The 19,286-nt window shown below is 52.7% G+C and overlaps 1 protein-coding gene across 2 annotated transcripts; it reads right to left on the minus strand.

The window, feature by feature from the left end:
- Positions 1-40: 40 nt before the first annotated feature.
- Positions 41-19,245, minus strand: CDIP1 (cell death inducing p53 target 1). 2 transcript variants are annotated; one of them, XM_066330133.1, is made up of 6 exons: positions 19,210-19,245; positions 3,330-3,427; positions 2,639-2,737; positions 2,090-2,236; positions 1,538-1,799; positions 41-1,289 (listed from the first exon to the last, which is right to left on the minus strand). In XM_066330133.1, the coding sequence occupies exons 3-6, from the start codon at positions 2,721-2,723 to the stop codon at positions 1,178-1,180; spliced, it is 606 nt and encodes a 201-aa protein (XP_066186230.1). In that variant the 5' UTR covers positions 2,724-2,737; positions 3,330-3,427; positions 19,210-19,245; the 3' UTR covers positions 41-1,177. The 2 variants fall into 2 exon arrangements, with proteins under 2 accessions (XP_066186230.1, XP_066186229.1); XM_066330132.1 differs by having other exon boundaries at positions 1,538-1,802.
- Positions 19,246-19,286: the final 41 nt, after the last annotated feature.

Here is a 19,286-nt window from a genome sequence, read left to right on the forward strand (position 1 = left end):
TGTGAATTTAGAGCAGGAGAGAAGGGAAGATACACACCAGTTCAGGGTCTGTTATTTATTTACATAAAAACTGACTAGTGCCACAGTTCCACCCCTGAGCAAACAGCAGCTGCCTGTGCAGGCCAGGCTGTGTTTGCAGACCTGTGTGCTGAGAGACCCCCACTTTGCTCTGGGAGCTGCAGGGGCCGGGGAGGGAGGAGCTGCCCCGAGAGGCTGAACTTGGCTCCCAGGTTCTCCTGTCCCTGCTGTGGGAGTTCTGCTGGCAGCTCCTGTCGCTGCCTGCTCGCCTCTTCCTTCTGCTGCACATGAGTGAGCTAAAAATACCCCCTACACCACATGCAAGGAGGACCCTACAGCCCCCGCTGGGCCCAGGACGGCTCCGGAGCTGCGGCTGGTAACAAACTCCTCTACTCTACGTGCCGGGCAGCCAGGACATGCCGGGTGTGGTATTGGCTCTCAGGTCGCCGTGGGCGCGAGGGCTGCTTGGGGCTGTCCCTGCCCCCAGAGCCGCGGTGGGGCTGGGAGGAGGCGCATGCAGCTGGAGTGGCCACTGGGCAGGACGGAGGTGCTGATAAGGGTGCGGTGCTGCTGCCGGGCCCCTCTCCGTGCTCAGAGGCAGCTCTGCCTCCCCTCGGAAAGGGGCTCTGAACCACACGGAAACCTGGTGTGTGGCACTGCCCTGTCTCCTTGTCACTGAGCCCCTTTCTGAAAGTGCCACAAAGGCTGTGCTGCATCCCATGAGGGCACTGTGGGCTGCTTAGGTCCCCTCCTGGGCTCCCATCCCAGCACATCCTTGCAGCCAGGCAACCCCTGCAATTGTGGGAATGGGGTGGGCACCTCCAGCAGCTGCTGCTCTTCCCAGGGTTGCTCCAGGTGAGAGGGGCCTCACTCACACCCTAGAGCGCAATGGGGTGCAGCATGATGCCCCCCACTCCTGTGCACTGCAGGGCAGCCCCCACAGACTGTCTCGGGCCTTGGCCTACCTCCCCTGTGCACCAGTGTCACCAATCCAAGTATTCCCAGTGAGGAGCAGAGCTGGGGGCAGGTGGTGGCAGCTCTGCGGGAGGGAGCCGGGATAACACATACACGCGGCCGGCGGGGGAAGCGAGGAGCGATGCACACGGGGACGGACGGAGCGGGGCGGGGCCGGTGCATTCCAGGGCCTCCCGGGGCGCCGTTAGCACATGCGCTTGTACGTGTAGATGTAGGCCTTGCAGTTGGGACACGTGTGTGTCACGTCCTTGAAGTCATCGAACAGGCAGGGGATCAGGCAGCAGCAGAGATCACACCTGGAGCACAGGGAGAGGCAGAGAAGCTGAGCTGGGGCAGCCCCTGGGCATGGGGTTCACTCTGGGCTATGGGCAAGAGATGTGTGTAATTGTAGGGGTTGTCACCCCAAGAACCTCTCTGCTGCTCCAGTGCCACCTCTGTGCCAAGGTCCCCACCATGCCCAACAGCTCAGCCAAGGCCCCCAGCACTGGGGCTACCCAGGACCACGCTGAGCACCCGAGGCCCCAGCTCTGCTTGCAGCACCTACCCCACGAAGCAGCAGAAGAAGCCAAGAAGAAAGCTCATGAGCCCAATCTCGTAGGAGATCTTGGTGGTGATGGCTTGCTGGCAGTGAGGACACACGGTCTGCACGGGGGCACCCTGGAAGATCTCTCCCTGCAGCACTGTGACTGTGGTGGCGGCTCCCGGTGGGACGAGCACTGTGGCCGTGTGGCCACCAGGAGAGGGGTAGGGGCCTGGGGCAGGGTAGTAGCCCATGGGAGGGTGAGGGCCTGGGGGTGGGTAGTATCCTGCTGTGAATGAGAAACACAACCAAGTGAGCGCCTTCAGACATGGCAGGAGAGGCCAGATCCTTAGTGGGGAGTCCTCCACCCTGCTCCAACACCACCCTTGGAGTACAAACTTGGGGCCAGCCCTGCTACAGGCACTGTGCCCCACAGCCCATCCCAAGGAACCTCACTGCAAGCTCCAGATGGCAGCTCCAACCCCCTCTTGAGTCTCCTCCACTCCCCAGGGCACCAGGACACATGTGCTTGTGCCAGTGCCCAGCCCCTGTCCCCCAAGGCCTTGCAGGACTCACCTGGTGGCACATAGGGCCCAGAGCCATCCGTGGGCATGTGGGGGGGCACGAACCCCGGCTGCGAGGGTGGCTCATATGGGGGGGGTCCAAACTCAGGAGGGGGGATGGGAACCCCCTGGGGCTGTCCCACCACTGGGGTGACACCCTCTGAAAGGAAAGAGAGTCAGCAGCTAAGGAGGCAGAAGAACTGAGGGGAAGATGGGCTGTGTGCTCAGGGTATCAACCCGGACAGGGAAGGGAGACAAGAGGTGGCAAGAGATGGGGGGCACCCCCTTAAGCTGCATCTTCTCAGCCACAAGAAACCCAAATTCGCCCCACAGCAGGGAGCAGTTCCAGGCTTTCAGCTGGGAATGCTTCCTGCTCTTGTCCCTAGGACCCCTCCTGCCTCCCCCAAGGGTGACAAGGGGACAGATGAAGCCAGGCATTGCACCACCCTCCCCAGGCTGAGGAGAAGAGGCCACAGCCAGGCCAGTCCCAGGGAGCCCACACTTCCATGAGTCCTGTCTGTTTGGCAGTGTCCCTCCTGAGCAGCTGGGACACCCCCAGTACCTGGTGCAGAGGGTGGGCCGTGCTTCTCTTCTATCAGCGGCGCCGAGGGGCCCCCCGGGTAGGGTGGGGGTGGGTCATTGGACATGGCTCCAGGCGGCCCTGCAGGGACAGAAGCCTTTAGGTGACACCAGCCCTTGGTGCCACAGGCACACAGCGCTGGCATGGTGCTTGGGGACAAAGGTGACAGGTAATGGAGGAGGCCAGGGCTGGTGTCACCACTGCACCAGCCTCAGCTTCCCTTCCAGAGCAGAACCAGGTGTATGGCCCCAAAGCTGGACAGGCTCTGCCCAGGCAGCAACTCCAAGGTGTAAAATCTTCCTGTCACCTCCGTGGGGCTTCCCTGTGAAGCCCACCCGGTGCACAGCAGCTCATCAGGGCAGCACTGGACTGCACGGCCACACTCCAGGGCAGTGCTGGGCTGCAACGTGCTGTGCCAAGAGCCTTGGCTGCATCGTTGGGGTACCAAAGGTGGGGAGGAGCTGCCCACAGCCCCCCACCTCCACCCTCATTGACACAAAGCTGTGCCCTGAGGGATGGCAGGACCCCCGCCCTCAGCCTGAGGCTCAAACTCCAGCACAGAGGGTGCAAACCCACAGAGCATGTCTAAATAAATCTCTGCATAGATCCAGTGAGTTAAGGTAAGACCATATTGAACAGCCGGAGCTGTTATTTAGGATGGGGTAGAATTTACCTGTCCTCTTCCCCGCAGCAACAGCTCAGAGGCCTTGACAGCTGAGAGAGGCAGCTCCTGTGAGCAGCACGGGTTGGAAGGAAGCTTCTTCCAGTGATCTGTGTAAAAGGAGACAGCAAGTGAATGACAGAGGTGGAGTGCAGTCACAGCTGCAGCACTGTCTTGGCTGCCATACCAAACCCCTTCTCTCCCCTGGGCAGGAGCCTCCCCATGTGCCCCCTCAATGGCAGGCATGAGGCTCTGTGTCCTTGGCACGTGGCAAAGCCCCACTGACACTCTCTGAGATCCAAGGAAGTACCACGACATCGAGAAACCTGACTTCCCCATTTCCACTGGCCCAGTTATAGCTGGTAGGATGTGACTAAATTGGGAAATACAAGTGAGAGGCTGCTCACTCAGTGCTTGGGACAGCTGCCATCAGGCATGGGACAGGGTGACATTGCTGTCCGAGCCCAGGGAGCAGTGCTGGGAGCTCCATCCTTCACCCCAATGGGCCAGGAGCAAATGTGACCCAGCTTGTCCCATTTGCTGGCACCAGTGCCACGTGCTGGGCAGCCAGCCCAGAGCACGCCAACCTCCCCAGCACGCCACAGCCTGCACAGGCACAAGGCCAGGCAGCCAGTGCTGCCCCAGCCCTGCATTGCAGGTGTGCCCACAGAGGTGCCCGTGGGGCTCAACCACCTTCACCTGTAGCTGCCGGGTCAAGCGGAGCCACGGACTTGGCAAGCAAGGCAGGAAGACCCATCCCTCCCTCACCTGCATGGCTCTGCTTTATTCCACTCCTTTTTTCCTAGTTCACACTCCCTGCCACCGAGCAGCCTCCTGCAAGGTAGCAGGAAATGGAATCAGTCCCTGGAGGAGCACCAGCACCTGTTGCTGCTCACAGAGGAGCACACTGATCCCCCCAGGAGCTGAGCAGATTCCTGACAGACACAGGGTCTCCAGGATGTCTGTATTTCCTGACTAGAATTCCTCCCCCAAGGTCTGAAGTGGTGTTGCAGCCACACAGTTTCAAAGAGTAACACCAGGGCAGCTGGGGGTCATCTTCCTCCTGCTTCTCACTCCACTTTCTTCCTTAAGAGCCCAGGGAAGCAGAGTTGCCATGGCACAGAGCATTTCCAGGCACACAGCAGAGCCTGCCTTCTCCTTCAGTGACCTACAAAGCCACAAACTGGGCCGTGCTCCTTTTAGCTCAGTGGGGATGTGAAGAAAAGGAGGATTTATTCTTTCCAAAGTACCCAACCCTGCACATCCAGGAGCCTCAGACCTTCCTGTCTCCATGCCTGCAGGGGTTCTGGATGAACCTAGCCCAACTGGAGCATCCCAGAGTCCTTACCTGGGGACACCAGCCTGCCAGGGAGCTTTCCTTGCCCTCATATGCCAACTGTGCCCACAGCTTTGCTAACATAACAGCTCTCCCCCCGTTCCTGCTCAGATGCTGCTTTCCCATAATAATCTTTCAACACTCCCCAGCCTCAGTCCCCCTATCAAAGCAGCTGGCAAGGAAATGCAGGAGAGGAGGAGTCCTCCACCAGCCTCTCCACCAACACCCATCAGATGAAGGAACAGCCCCAGGGTGAGCCAGCCATGACTGCTGCCACCCTGCCCAGGAGGGGCTGGCAGCCCCAGGGGCCCAGGGCCACGCGTGCACGGGATGAAGGAAGCTGTGGGATGCAGGGCCACTCTGCTCCTACTTGGCAGGCTCAGTTGTTCCTAATGCAATATTCTGCTTATTAAAAGAGATCTGTGAAGAGCAAAATGTTGGCTGTGTGCCCTTCCCAGGAGGAAAAGAAAGCCTGTTGCTTTTAAGTTTCTTAGAAGCTGTTTCTCTCCTGTGCTTTCTTTCATCTTAATGCGAGCAGCACAAAACCCAGCCCATTCCTGACAGAGAGCTCCGTGGGAAACCAAAGGGCACTTGGCTTCCCCTTGGCACTGGGCAGGAGCTGCCCCAGAGCATCCCTCACCACCCTGGCACTGACAGTCCTGCAGTATTCCAAAACTACCAGGTTTAAGTTCAAGATCTGATGGAATCACCAATGTCTTGTGTAAGTCCTTTGGAGCAAGGATACACTGCAAGATCCTAAGACTCAAAAGGAGCTGGTTATCATAGAAGGATGGAGAGAGGAGATGCTATTTCCAGCTACAAATGCAGATGAGCTCTTCTCAACTGGAAGAACAGCTTTTACTGGTTTCCTCTGCAAACTAACTACAGAGGATAAATCCACTATGGAAGCAGAATTATCACAAGCACTCCTTCAGTTAAACACAGAAGACAGGCAAAGGACCCCTCATGCCCCCAGGGAATTGTATTTGCTAAAGAAAATGAAAAAGAAAAGATTCCTATTATTTAACCTGCTGGGGTGCAGTAGTGTGACAGACACAACCAGGACAGCACAGCTCCATCACAGCCTCCAAGCAGAAAGGGCTTGGCCCACCTTGGCTATGGCCTCAATCCGTGTGTCCTCCCCTGGCTCTGTGCTCCCTGATCTCATTCCAGGCAGCTTTTGGGGGCAAAGATGGCAAGATTTCTAGGTCCCCTGTTCAGATCAGAGGTGTAACTCAGCCCCAAGAGTCTGTCTGAGGCTTCTCACACAGCGAGCACAGCCAAAGTGCCGTGGGCAGCACTCAGCCCTGCCTGAAACACAATGCTTTCTAATCCGCCTCCTTCCTGGGCTCAGCAGCTCCCAATCCAGTTAATGAGGGATTGTACAATCCTAGAATGGTTTGGTTTGAAAGGACCTTAAAGCCCATCTCATTACAACACCCCCTGCCATGGGCAGGGACACCTTCCACCATCCCAGGCTGCTCCAAGCCCCATCCAGCCTGGCCTTGGACACTGCCAGGGATCCAGGGGCAGCCACAGCTTCTCTGGGCACCCTGTGCCAGGGCCTCCCCACCCTCATAGGGAAGAATTTCTCCCCAGTTTCCAACCTAACCCTGCCCTCCATCAGGGTGAAGCCATTTCCCCTTGTCCTGTCATTCCAGGCCCTTGTCCAGAGGGCACTGATCAATACCCCAGAGCCCCTGATTCCCCCTACTGACATGTTCAAACTGATACAAAGCAACTTCCAGCAATGATGAGAAGAGCTGAAGTGTCAGGGTCCAGAGTCCCATGCTGTCTGTATTTCCCTGTTACATCACTTCAGAAACAGTTTGGGATTCAAGCATGGCAAAAGAAAAGGTCTGCACATCCCACCTGCTTTCCAAACAGATAAGGTGGGCACCACTCACCAAAAACAACTGGTGTGCAGTGGGCCCAGGGAATATCATTCCAGGGCCACCAGAACAGGTCCTAACACCATAAAATAGATAATGCCACGGAGAGGACAGACACAGATAATTCAGATTTGGTCTGCTAATGCCATTCTTCCCTGGCAGCAGCTGTTTGTGCTTCAAGCTGCTTCCTCCCGGATGAAATCTCCACGGGTGAGACAAACCTGGCAAGGGCAGAGCAGATGCTGGCAGGTTCCAACTCGTGTGTGAGCCCTGATGGTGCAGCACTGGCCCCAGCAGCTCTGAGTCAGCCTCACAGCACCACTGAGATCCATCCCACAGGCTGAAACAGCCTGGGCCGTCCTTGCTCCTGCTGCACTTATAACTGAGATGCACAGCAATTCAGCTTTGTTTCCTCCATGGGAGCAGTGGCTCCAGCCACTGAGACAGGAAGCAGCAGCATTTGTTCATACTCAACCACGTTCAGTGACGTTGACACTTCAAAAGCTGCTGCTGCTCATTTTTAGAGCTCTTCTCAATTAAAAAACAAAAAACCTTCCGATATTTGAAAAAATGAAAACGCACACTAAAATTCAACAAATAAATAAGAGAAAATATACAAGCACTTTCAGCTTCACCACACATCAAAGAGATGCACATTCCAGCTTCCAGGCTTTTGGAAATACAGCTTCAAAAGCCAAGAATCCTGAAGACTGAGCCCAGCACCCTTCCTTTAGAAACAGAAACAGCATTGTGGCCAACACCATCCCAGTCTTCCTGGCTCCAGGAAAGGTACCTGTGTGCCACAGGCTACATGCTCCAGAAACTGGGAAATACTGAGACTAGGAAGGGTATGGGCACAAAAGGCCAATCAGATGCTGGCAAAATCTCATTTGAGCCAAAGTCTGTTACTCTTCAAAAGGAGTTTTAGAGGCAGCAAGGAGGGACAACCGAGGAGGACAGAGCCATACCCTGACTGTGGCAATCCCAATCCCAATCCCAATCGCCCTCCTCCGCACTGGCATCTCTGAACAGCACCTCCAAAGGCAGCCTGGAGCTGCGTGTCCCCTGTGTCACAGCTGTGCCTGGAGCTCTCAGGGATGCTGCCCTCTCCCTGTGCTGTGCCCGGGGCTCGCAGGGCCGTGCCCTCTCCTGCTCACACAGTTTGCAGGGATGTGCCTCAGCTCCCACCACGCGCAATCCCACCGGACAGCTCTTACCTCCGAAGGAAAGACAGCAGAAATCTCTGCTGAACAAGCAGCATCAGTGGTTATTTCTGCCTGGTTTTTATGCAGAACAACAAAAAGATCTTTTCCCTGCAAACGAGCCCAAGCTCCCCCTCAGCTTTGCCTCTTCCCATGCGCATTTGCTGCCCCCAGCCTGCACACCACCTCCCCGGAACCAGGAGGGGAGGAATAAACAGCACAGAGTGCTTCAGCCTCCTTCAGAGAGAAGGATGTGCTGGCAATTCTTGACCATGTACCCGCTCCTTTTACTCGCTGTTAACCTTGGCAGCACCTCCTCAACTCCTCATCCTGGTCTTGGACAAGGCAGCAAGAGGGCGCATGCCTGCAACGCTCTGCAAGGCACCGATGGAAACAGAAACCCAAGTGAAGGACTGAAGGAAAGGTCTGTTCTTTTTCTGAGCTACTCAGCTGTGTTTCCTCAAGCCCAAGTCACTGCCAGGGAGAATAAATGCACTGTTCAGGAACAGCCAGGCTGCTCCCAGAACAGCAGATTTCTTCCACACTTCTGCACTAAGATTTCAGCTGCAGAAAACTGCTTCTTCCAGGAGGGTCAGGCTGCTCCTTCAGTGTGGGCACAGAAAGCTCAGCTGGCAAGGCAGGCCAGCAACTCTCCTTTAAAAACAAGGAATGCTGGAGAAGAAGGTTTTTCATCATTCGAACCAGGTATGTCAGACAGCCAAAGCTCCCTGCTCTGCTCTCCAGTATGTGAATCTCTGGAGGAGCTTCCCCATTATAGTTGTTTACCTGGGGATCTTGGACATATCATTTGACCTTCTCTGTGCCACCATCAGCCAGCAGACAGATCACCTCAGAGCAGGATCCTCACTGGCAGCCAGGTGCTGTATCCAAAGCAAGATTTCTCAGGGCATTAAATCCAAAGCACAATCAGATAATCTCCACAGCGCAGCCCCAGCGCAGCTGTCCTTGGCCAGAGATTCAAATTACCACTTCCAGCAGCTCCTCTGCATGGATATCAGGAAAACCAGACACAAAATCCTCCCTGACTGAGACAAGGAGGCTTTATCTGCAACACCCACAAAGGGTTACATGCGGGAGGAGCTCCTGCAGGACCTGCTGCTGCCTCTGGGATTCTCTCCAGTGCTATTCTCCTCCGGATGGGCTGACCAAGCGCTCTTGGCTCTTCACGCTGGGGCTGCAGAAACAGCCTTGCCAGAACCTGCTCAACCTGAATATTTAAAGAAAAACCAGCCAAAATGAAAAGAATGAACTGAGGGAGCTCATTCTCTCTACTGTTGGCTCCCAAGATGTGGCACACGGCTGTGGACAGCATCACGTGCTGGCAGAGCTCACGGTGACATCCAGGAGCCAGGAGGGGCTGAAAGGGAGGAGAGGTCACAACACTTGATAACATCCATGGGAAAGCATCCACTGATAGCAGCAGCTGTTGCCTCCAGTCCTCTGTATCTACTTAATTTTCCCCCTGAGAGGACACATCCTGCATTACATCATTCCCTTGATATCTGTTAATAATGGTGATAACACAACCTGGCAGAATCTCAAGCAACTAAACCCAACATCTACTCCAACACTGTGTTTTAATGTAGCATCAAACACAACTGTACCACAAGAATAGCTGCTCATTTAAACAAGCAAACAAAAATAACCCCAGCTCAAGAAGCTTAACAGCAAGCAGAAGCCTCAGGAGGTTGGGAGAAGCTCCACAGCTATTAAGCACAGTCACAAATCTGAGCTCACCTCTGATGGCAGCCCGGAACAGAGGCTTAAGGATGAGTTAAGGATGAGGAAGAGATCAAACACAGAATGGCCAGTCCCTCCCACTCCCAGCACTCATGGTTTTTGAGACTGGGCAGCCTGGAAGTTCTCCATGGAGCATCCCAGGTCATTCCCAGTCACCAAGTACTGCTCTTCAGTTACCTCCACAAAAAAGCATCTCCTGCTGTCAGGAACTGCTGCCTCCCATTTGGGGGACAGCAGCACAGAGAAGGTGAATATACAATGAGTACCCACTATGTCTCACAGCAAAACTCAGGGTTTTATCAATTCTCTTTCCAACACCAAATTAAATTAATTTTATTTCTTTAAGCACTCACTCTTTCATTTCTCCCTCCTTGTATAGAATTTTTTGAGAGAAAGTCAAATAACACAGCTACATCACTGCTGAATCAAATGGAGTACATGTGTGACGTCCATTAAATGACACAGTGAGCTCCAAGGGAGGAGGAAATTAGAATAAGAGATGATCAGCACTTTTGCATTTCAGTTTCAGAATTAATCAGAGCCCAAGAGCATATTCAGAATTCCCTTGCAGATTTTGTAACACAATGAAATAATTTTGAATACATTGGTGGTGATTCCAGATCCATTTTCAAGTGCTGTACAAAACATATGCCACAGCACTGATGTTTCCTTACCCAAGGAGAGCACCAGCTTGCTGTAGGACCGGCTCCAGTCTCCAGCATTTCCCAGGCTCACAGGTCCCCTTGCCTTGGTGCCAGAGAAGCTGCTGACATTCACATTTAACTGGTACAATGTCACCTTGCACTTTTTTGGAGGACTAGTGTGAAGTGTTCTGTGTCACTCAATTTTATGTAAAGCCAAGGCTCACTCTTTGCAAAGGACTGTGGTTTGGGGCTCTGCAGGACCTTGTGTGTAAGGTCTGAGAGCTCTCCTGAGTCCCACTGCCAGCAAGGAGGACCCACACACATCCCAGGATGTGCACTGTAGGAACATTTCCATGCTGAGGCCATTCATGTTACTACATTCACTTTCTTGCTTCCTCAGAACTTCCCAGTTCCAGACTGGGACCTCTCTTGGAGTTGTCCACGGCCACCAGCATGCGGCTGGATTGTCCCATGGCACTTGGACAGCAGGAGGGGACCTGGCACTGCCCTGCTCCCAAGCCAAACTGATCTGGGCTGCTCAAAGATGGATGACAATGTCCCAGAGGGGAAAACCCTTGGATCAATCAACAGCCACTGAGTGTGCCCAGTGCTGGGCACCCCCAAGTTACACAGAGCTCCTGCCATCCCCAATTCCTCCTCCAGTTCCCACGAGACTTGGCTAGTCCACATCGATTTGCAGGTCCACTAAAGTCAGTTTCACTCAAGCATGACTGTGGCTTCAATTTGCAGCACCAATTCCTGCCAATTCCTTCATAACTCCTTCCCCAAAGCTCCTACTGAAAATCTAGGACAGAGCTGGACTCCAAGCAGCCCCAACACACAGAACACCTCTCCCCAGGTCCCTGCTCTTTGGTCCCTGGCACTTCCAAACCCTTTCTCTGTCACAGCAACACCTCACTGCTTTGCTGCTCCACGAAAAGCATCAGTGGTCAGAGGGTTTGGAACAGACCCGAGGCCAGGTCACTGCTTCCACAGGGGAGGATGGGACAGGGAAGATTCAAGCCCATAATAGCAGGATGCCCTCAGGGCAGGTGAACAGCTCAGCTGCTCAAATCCTCTCCTGAGCCTGAGGAAGACAGAGCAGCTGCCACAGTTACAACACTAAACCGGCTGGGAACTGCTTTCTCTCACATCAGAAAAGCCCAGCAGGCAGCTCCACACTGAGCTCCCACCACGCTCAACCATCCTGAATCATGGCAAGGAGAGTCTGGAAGGCTAAATTACACCCCCTGTGACAGCCACAAACTCCGGGAGAAACCTCCGTTCCCAAAACACAAATATGCTCCAGATGACATCCCTGTGGAAGACCTGCAACAAGCCCAGGGAAAGAGGTGATATTTAACAGCAGTAGAAAGGGTGTCTAGTCCCTGCTGGCTCAAAGACCACGTGAAGATTTTGGAGGAGCTGAGTGGTCCCAGCAGTGCAGGTGGGAAGGACAAGCTGAGGCTTCAGCACAGGCCCAGCCTCCTGCAAGCACCCCCTGATATAGCACAAAGCAGAATAAAAGGCATTAAGTCGATTACGAGACAAATTAAAGATCCCTCTGTGAAAAGGGCAGCATGCACACACCAGCAGCAGCTTTTTATCCAGCGCTCAGCTAAAAACACAAGCCCAGAGGAGTGGGCAGCAGCCAAAATCCCATGCTCACTGCACTCCTCTACTCCATATCCCAGGCTTTATCCTCCCCTCCGACACACGGATCCAGCTCCCCTTCTGCCATGAGCTGGGTGACTGAGACCCCTGAGGACCTGAAAAGCATCCCAAGTTGGAGTCACTGCAGCAGGACTCTAGTCCATGATTTCCTCCCAAAATGGAGCTGCACCGAATCCCACGAGTTCCTTCCTTTCCCTCCTTTAAAAGGGTGCCCTGCTTCTCATTTGGAGAAAAAAAAAAATCAATAAAATCTAACAGGCTGCTTTTCATTCATCCCCAGCCAGAAATGTAATCTCCTCTTAACAGCACAGCCCTGAACACATCATTTATCTGCTGCGGGTACCAGCACATGCAGATTTTACAGCTGGAGAGAGTGGGGCTGCCTGCATCACGACGACTAATTTATTCTCAGAAAGGCTAATTTAATCTGGCAGTGAATGTTCTCAAAGCCTCCTCACACAGAGCAGCTTTTCTCTTGGTTGGCTTAACAACAATACAGCATATCCAAAAACGTGGAGGGATGCTAAGGAAGAACACTGCCCCTGTGTTTTGAGCCCTCTAGCCTGAGAAATTTCTCTTGGTAACTACAGGCTTTGAGAAAACATAGAGTCCCTCTGCTTTTTCAAAAAGCTAACTGTATTTTCAAGGCAAAATATACAACAGCTTAGGCTATTTCCCCCTCACATACAACTGTGTCTTGACAGAAAGAGCGAGGCTCTTAATAAAACTAAAACCCAGCAAAGGTTTAGTATTAGACAACTCATTCACATCAAGAGAAGCAGCCAGCACATCTGGGGGTCTGGGGGTGCTCCCTGCTCCCTGCCACAGTAGGTGACTTTCCCCAGCCCACACTACAGAGGAATAAACTTCAGAACAAACCCAAAAGCTTTTTGTTTAAAAAGGCTGGGTAACTGCAGCATTAAGTGCTTCAGAGGGAGCATCCTTCAGCTTCCCAGCCTCTGCCATCTGCAGGGGGACAATAAATAAGTCATCAGAAAGGAGGTTTTTTCATTGTTTTTAAATTCTGGGTGGTGTTTCCCCTTTACTTGTGACAGTACACACAAAGACAGTGTGTACCCACAGCCAGGTGAGCCCCCTGATCCTCCATGGACATGGCACCACACGCTGATCCTCACCTGGATCCATCTCCCCCTTGCCCAGGAGATCACTGGAGAGCCAAGCACAGCTCCATGGGGTCAGAGGGGCTACAACAAAGCAGATTTAAGCTTTACAATAGACAGAGCTGGAGCAGTGTAACACTGCATGCTCAGGATGGCCACCACCATCCTGCTGGGAAAGAAAAGCTGCTGCTGTGCAAGCCTGGATGGTGTCTGAGAGGGCTCCTTTGCTACAAGGGCAAAAACATGCCCCAGATGACATCCAGCAATTTAGGACGATTCAGTAATGTGGGAAAAAGGCAAAAATCAGAGGGAAGCAGAGCATTTACACAGGCCACAGAAGAAATAGAGGAGAAAACAACACAACACTCCCCTTGTTTCTATCTGTCAGGAATTGCTGTCCCAAGAATAGCCTATTCAGAAACCAGGAAACTCAAGAGAGCGGCAGGGAAGGGCTGAGTCATGGCCATTTGGAGAAAAAAGAAACAACCCACAACAAACCAATCCAAAAGGGAAGGAGAAAAACCATGGGACAGCAGCTGTTCTGGGTCTTGCAGATATGAACAAGTCAATCCAGAACGTATTAGCCAATCTTTATTTTCAAAAGCCCTGCAAACAAATGGTACTGCCATAAAATGCAGCTGACCCTCCCTGTTTTGGGAAGCAAATTGCTGTACCAGGAAAAGTTGCTGGTGCTTCCCAGCACCAGCCTCTGGCTACAACCCCCCGTTGGCCAAGCTCAGCTGCCAGGACACAAACCACTCCCAGTTTGTACCCTCATTTTTGTTCCTCTCCAGCATTAACATCCAAATATCCCCAAGCTTTACAGGCTGGGCAAGTGCTTTCCCTTTGGAGAAACACGCCCATCTCAGGGATGCTATTAGCAGAGGGTGAGGAGCCATTTCCCTTCCCCACAGAGGAAGGGCACGAGGTAAAACATGACTTGGATGGGCTTCCCACAACTCTGTGAACAGATTGAACAGATGAGCCAAAGCCAAGTGCTCCCAGCTCACATCCAGCCTCAGCACTGCCTGTCTGGCCCCCAGCAAAAGTCTTCCCACATGACAACCTTTGTTCTGTGACCTAAATGAAATCAATTGTACAATAATTCTCCCCAGGACGGTAATCTTGTTCACTCACCCATCATCTGAGAGATTACACCTGCTCTCCAGCTGTGGGGCCCTGGTCGAAAGAGATTTCTGAGCAATGAGGGGCTTATTTTTCATACAATTTCTTGATGATCCCTCACAAATCAGGGAAAGGGGGGCTGTCTATCTTTTCAATCAAACAACTATGCTTCTAAACATATCTGGAAAAACCACCTTTTAATTGATTTTATTTTGCCCTGTGAGGTACTGTCAGATGGAAGTTGCAAAGGGAGGAATTGGGAAGCCCCTCAGAGCTGCTGCCTGTGGGGAATGCCTGCTGTCCCCATACTGTGACAAATCACCTGTGCTCAGGTGTAACTGCCCACCTTCTCCCAGCTCTGGGAATGGCTGGGAAAAGCACAAGCCCTTCATATGTACACCCAACCTTGACATCAACTCCAGAATGACAGCTCAAGGAAACTGTCCCAAAGCAAACAGGCTCTCATGGTTCAGATTGTGAGTAAAATTCCTTTTCTCTGCAACCATGCAATGCAAGGAGCAAATAAAGATGAAATACAGCTACAGCATGGGCTGATGTACATGGATGGAATTTAGGATTGTAGAACAGAATGCAGGATGGAACAGTAAATGTAAAAGTATTCAGCTTAAAGAAGAATACTTCTTCCAAAAACATCTTCCAAAACTGTTCATAGGGAGCCAGGCTGTCAGGGCAAGGTAGGGAAGGTTTTCTTCCTAAATGCAGAGACCGAGTACCAAAGAAGGTTCAGGAACATTCACAGGAGAGTTTGGGGTAGTGGGACCCCTCATCTCAGCACAAATGCTTTATCCTAAAATCTATAGGAGAACTAGGTAATATTGCATTTTCTTATTTAGAAAGCAGGCAAAGGATAGCAATGCACAGTAACCTTATTAACCACAGTAACAATGAAATATATTACTTAATTTTCTCAAAAAGCCCCAGCTCAGCTCTTCATTCTCTGATGATCTCAGGTTCCATCGTGCCAAGTGGTACAAAGTCAAACATGCACTGCCAGCAGCTGCTCTGCACAGTTCCCAAGATGTTAATCACATTGCCACCTTTTGGGGCTATTTATTTTCTTTTCTTACCCTAAATGCAGGCTTGCTAAGAGAGCCCAGATTAAAGCCAGCTGCACTGAAGTGCCTCACATGGAGATGTGCAGCATGAAGCACTTTGCTCCTGCCTCCATCCTCCACCCAGATCGATGACCAGAACAGGGCTGCTCTCAAACAGCTGTTTCTCACCACCACAAACACACAAATTTAAAACTGCAGCCACAAGGCAGCTCAGAATGGGCCCAAAGCAAAACTGTAACAGCAGCCAAGAGTCTCCCTGAGCGTTTCAGGCCGGAAATAAAATCTGAGCTCTCCCTGCCTCAGAGACTTTACTGGGGTGAGAAAATGGATCGTGGCTTCCTATGGCAGCTGTTCCAAATGCATTCCGTTTGATCAGAGGAGGAGAGCTGCTGTGCAGAGCATGTAAACATCTGACACTGCTCATGAAAGTGGCACTGCTTCTCTCCAGCTGTGAGATGGACACTCAGGGCTGTTTGGGAACAGCAGGAAAACAACAAGGTGAACATCACATCCCAAGGCAGAAGTTGCTCATCATGTGTTTTTTGAAGGAAAAGTGTGCACAGACCTCTGTGTTTGCACATTTGTGTGCTCAGGTGCCCTGCTCTGAAACCTTCAGGAGAGTTGATTTGCTCTAGGCTGGAGTCCTTTGCCACATAAGAACTGCAAAATCAGGTCCTGGAAGCAAAACCTCCAGTGTCTTCCAGAACTAAAGTTCCCACTACAAACCATTGCCGTTCTTGTATCAGGGAAAAGGGAGGAGTAGTGCACAATTCAAGTCATTTTAAGACATCACTGAGTGCTGCTAAGAGCCACCAGGCACATCAGCATCTATTTATTGTTTCCTGACTCTCCTGCCCACCCTGTGTTCAGTTTTGCAGGGCCCACTCTGGGAGGACACCTTCTGAGTAGTTGGCACATCTGTCTAGAAGCTCAGATATATTCAGTCCTGCTGCCTTTGTCATTATTTTAATCTCCATATTATTCAAATGTTATTTATTGCGTCTCTGGCTCACATGGCAGCCACCAGCCTTTCCTGGAAAGCTGTTGCATGGTACAGAGCCCTGCTAATACAAGAGTGAAGCACCAGTCCCACTGCAGACCCCACAAAACCCACTATTTAAAAAATCTAGTTTCTTTCAATCCAGGGTATTCTCTCCTGATTTAAGCAATCATAAGAAATCAAGTGTAGGGCTTTACTATGTACCACAAACAGACATAGAACACTGAATTTCATACTTCTCTTTACCCACAAGCAGAAAACAAGTCTTGGATCAGAGTAGATACTAACAAGTTTGCGTTTTTCTTCCAAAACCACTCATCCTCATACTGGAAGATCAACAACATCCTTTAAATACATGCATTGATCTGCTAAATTCACATCAGAAAGGGGAAAAATATTCTTTTGCATAATAAAATTACTTTCATCCCTTCTTTGGCTGTGTTAGTGAGTAAGACTGGCAATGGCAACACTTCTGCAGGTGCCAACACTGTGACAAGGACCCAAACTCCCCCCAAAACATACAGAAGTTGTGGACAGGCTTTAGGCTGGCCCCTGCCTGAACATCCCTCAGCTACAGGAGCACCTTAGCTGTGCTTCCAGGACGTGTTTGCCACCTGTGCTTCATCCAGAAGGAGAGCAGTGCCCATTGTGGCTTCCCACACACAGAAAGAGCTGATCTGTTCAAAAACATGCTCATAAACCAACACCAGGTGCTGAGAGACACATTCTCCCTCCCTTCATAACTACAGCTGAGACAGAGCAGAACAGGAACACAAGGAAGTGAGCTTCAGAACCGAATTTGAGCTGCAAGACCTGTTGAGGGAACACAAGAAGCTCAGCACAGTCTTCCATCTTATGTTAGGAAGGGTTGTGAAATCAGAGAAGCTCCCTCACTGTTAGTGTCCCTGTCACACCTGTGGCAGGATGTTCTGGTACTCGGTAGGAACACACACATCCACATCCCCATTCCCAGCAGCAGCCTGAGTCACCCTGAGCACACACGGCCACCGCAGCTCCACCAGCCCTGCAAGAGCAGCTGGGCAGGACTGACCACGTTTGCTCCACTTGGCCTTGCTGGGGGACATCTGGGGACGCTGCTCCATCCCCCTGCCCCTGTTACAGACATGAAGTCCCTGCCTGCCTGCCTCCAAGCTGGAATTAACTCCTCACGTAACACCTAAGGAGAGCAGAGCAGGAACATCACTAAACGCTTCCGGGGATTTCCTGGGGCACACAGATGTCACCACAACACTGAGACAGAGAAGCCTTTGGGAGAGGGAAGTTTTCACTTTTCAGCCTGTGCTTTCCACGCAAGTTTGTTTAGATGCTGAACATGAATGAACGAATGACATACTGTGGTTATACACCACACTATGTCTACGTAATACTCACTGTAGTTTTCCCTGCTGCCTACTCTGGTCACACTCTGAAATCAGCAGGGCCCCTGCTGAAATTAAAGCCCCATTTTAAGTACTTTGGGTGAAGGGAACAAACAGGAGGCTGTTGTGCATAAGTTTCTCAGAGAGTTCTACATACAGCCCTAACTCACTAGAATTATAATTTAAAACATTTCTACTTAAAATCATTCTACTTAAAATCTACTTAAAATCATTGTGCCTGACCTCATCTCTGCCACCTGATATTTTAGGCTCAGTCTAGAATGTGACAACTGCCAGTCCCCTCCCCAGTTCTCACTGGTGCAAGGAGACCACCTGAGAGCAGCTTTTCCTTGGGTCAAGGGGCACAAACCTACACTTGCAGAGACCAGGAGAAGTTTAACCTTGAGCATGGCTCACGTGGAGGACCCAGAGGACACTAGCATGGTAGTGTCCATCCCAGCCTGCATGTTCCCACTCCTCTACACAGCCCTGGAGCTCCCCCCAGGATCCCAACCTTACCCCTCTGTTTAGCAGCAACCACCACCCTCTGTGCTTTTCCTAAGGCAACCAAACACTGCCTTACAGCTGCTATGCTTTGCCTTTCCAGTCCCCTTGGGAGGGAGAAACCAGATCTCACCATTTTAATGGTTAAAAACCCCACAAGAATGTTTATTCCTTGGTGTTGGTTGCTGTGCATTAACTGGAGGAGCCCTCCTCATTTCTCACTGCCAATGTGCCAATGTCATCCTCACCCATCAGCATTTCCTTCTGCTTGTCAAGACATCTCAGCTTCTTTCGGCTCCTCTAAAATGGGCTCATCCTCCCTGATCACTGGGCGAGCTAGTCTCTCCCGAGCAGGGATAACTGGAAACAACACACATTCGTTCTTAGGCCTGCTCCCCTGCTCTCCCGGGATCTGTCTGGATGACATTTGCTCCTCTCTGGATCACATCTGCTCCTCTCTGGATCACATCTGCTCTCTCTCAGCTGTGCCCCCCGCAGCCCCGCCGTCCTCCCCGCCGGCCCATGCCCTCGGCCGGGCAGCAGCGCTCGCCTTACACCGGGAAGTCCTCTCCCAAGTACACGACCTCGCTTTCCACCCGATTAAATTTCACCCCGGGCCTCCCGCCCCGACCCTTTCCCGGCACTGCCGAGGGCACAGAGCTTGAGGCTTTGTAAGATTCCGGCAGTGCCCTGCGACACTCTGTCAGCGTTAAAGGCCCGTCCGAGGCCAGGGCTGCCTCCCGCTCGTCTCCCGGCCCGTGTCCCCATCCAGCCGTGTGTCCCCGGCCCCGCAGCGACCGCTCCGGCCACGGCCGAGCACCGAGCCCTTCCCTCGGCCTGGTTCCTCCTCACGGAGTTAACCAGGGGTTCATTTCCATCCCTTTTCCATCCAAGAGCGTAGCGCTGCTCTTCTCCTGCCTATGTCCCCGTCCGCGCTCAGTGTCTCCCCGGTGCCGAGCGTCCTCCCGAGCTCCTCGGTGTCCCCTCTCCGGTTCTCAGTGTCCCCACGGCCGGCGTCCCACCCGGCTCCCAGTGTGTCCCTGCGGTATACCCAGCCGGGCCCGCTGCCGGGAAGGCGCCGCGGCCTGTCCGGGGCTGAGGGGCCCGGGCCGCCTTCCCGCCGCAGCCCCCGGCCCCCCGGGGCCCGCCCCCGGTCCCCAGCGCCCACAGGCACCTACCGGCTCCCGGCGGCGGCTCCGGCACCTGGCGGCGGCGGGGCGGGCCGGCCTGGGCGGGGCGGCGGCGGGGCGGGCCT

This window comes from Sylvia atricapilla, chromosome 15 (genome assembly GCF_009819655.1).
Source record: "Sylvia atricapilla isolate bSylAtr1 chromosome 15, bSylAtr1.pri, whole genome shotgun sequence".
NCBI lineage: Eukaryota > Metazoa > Chordata > Aves > Passeriformes > Sylviidae > Sylvia > Sylvia atricapilla.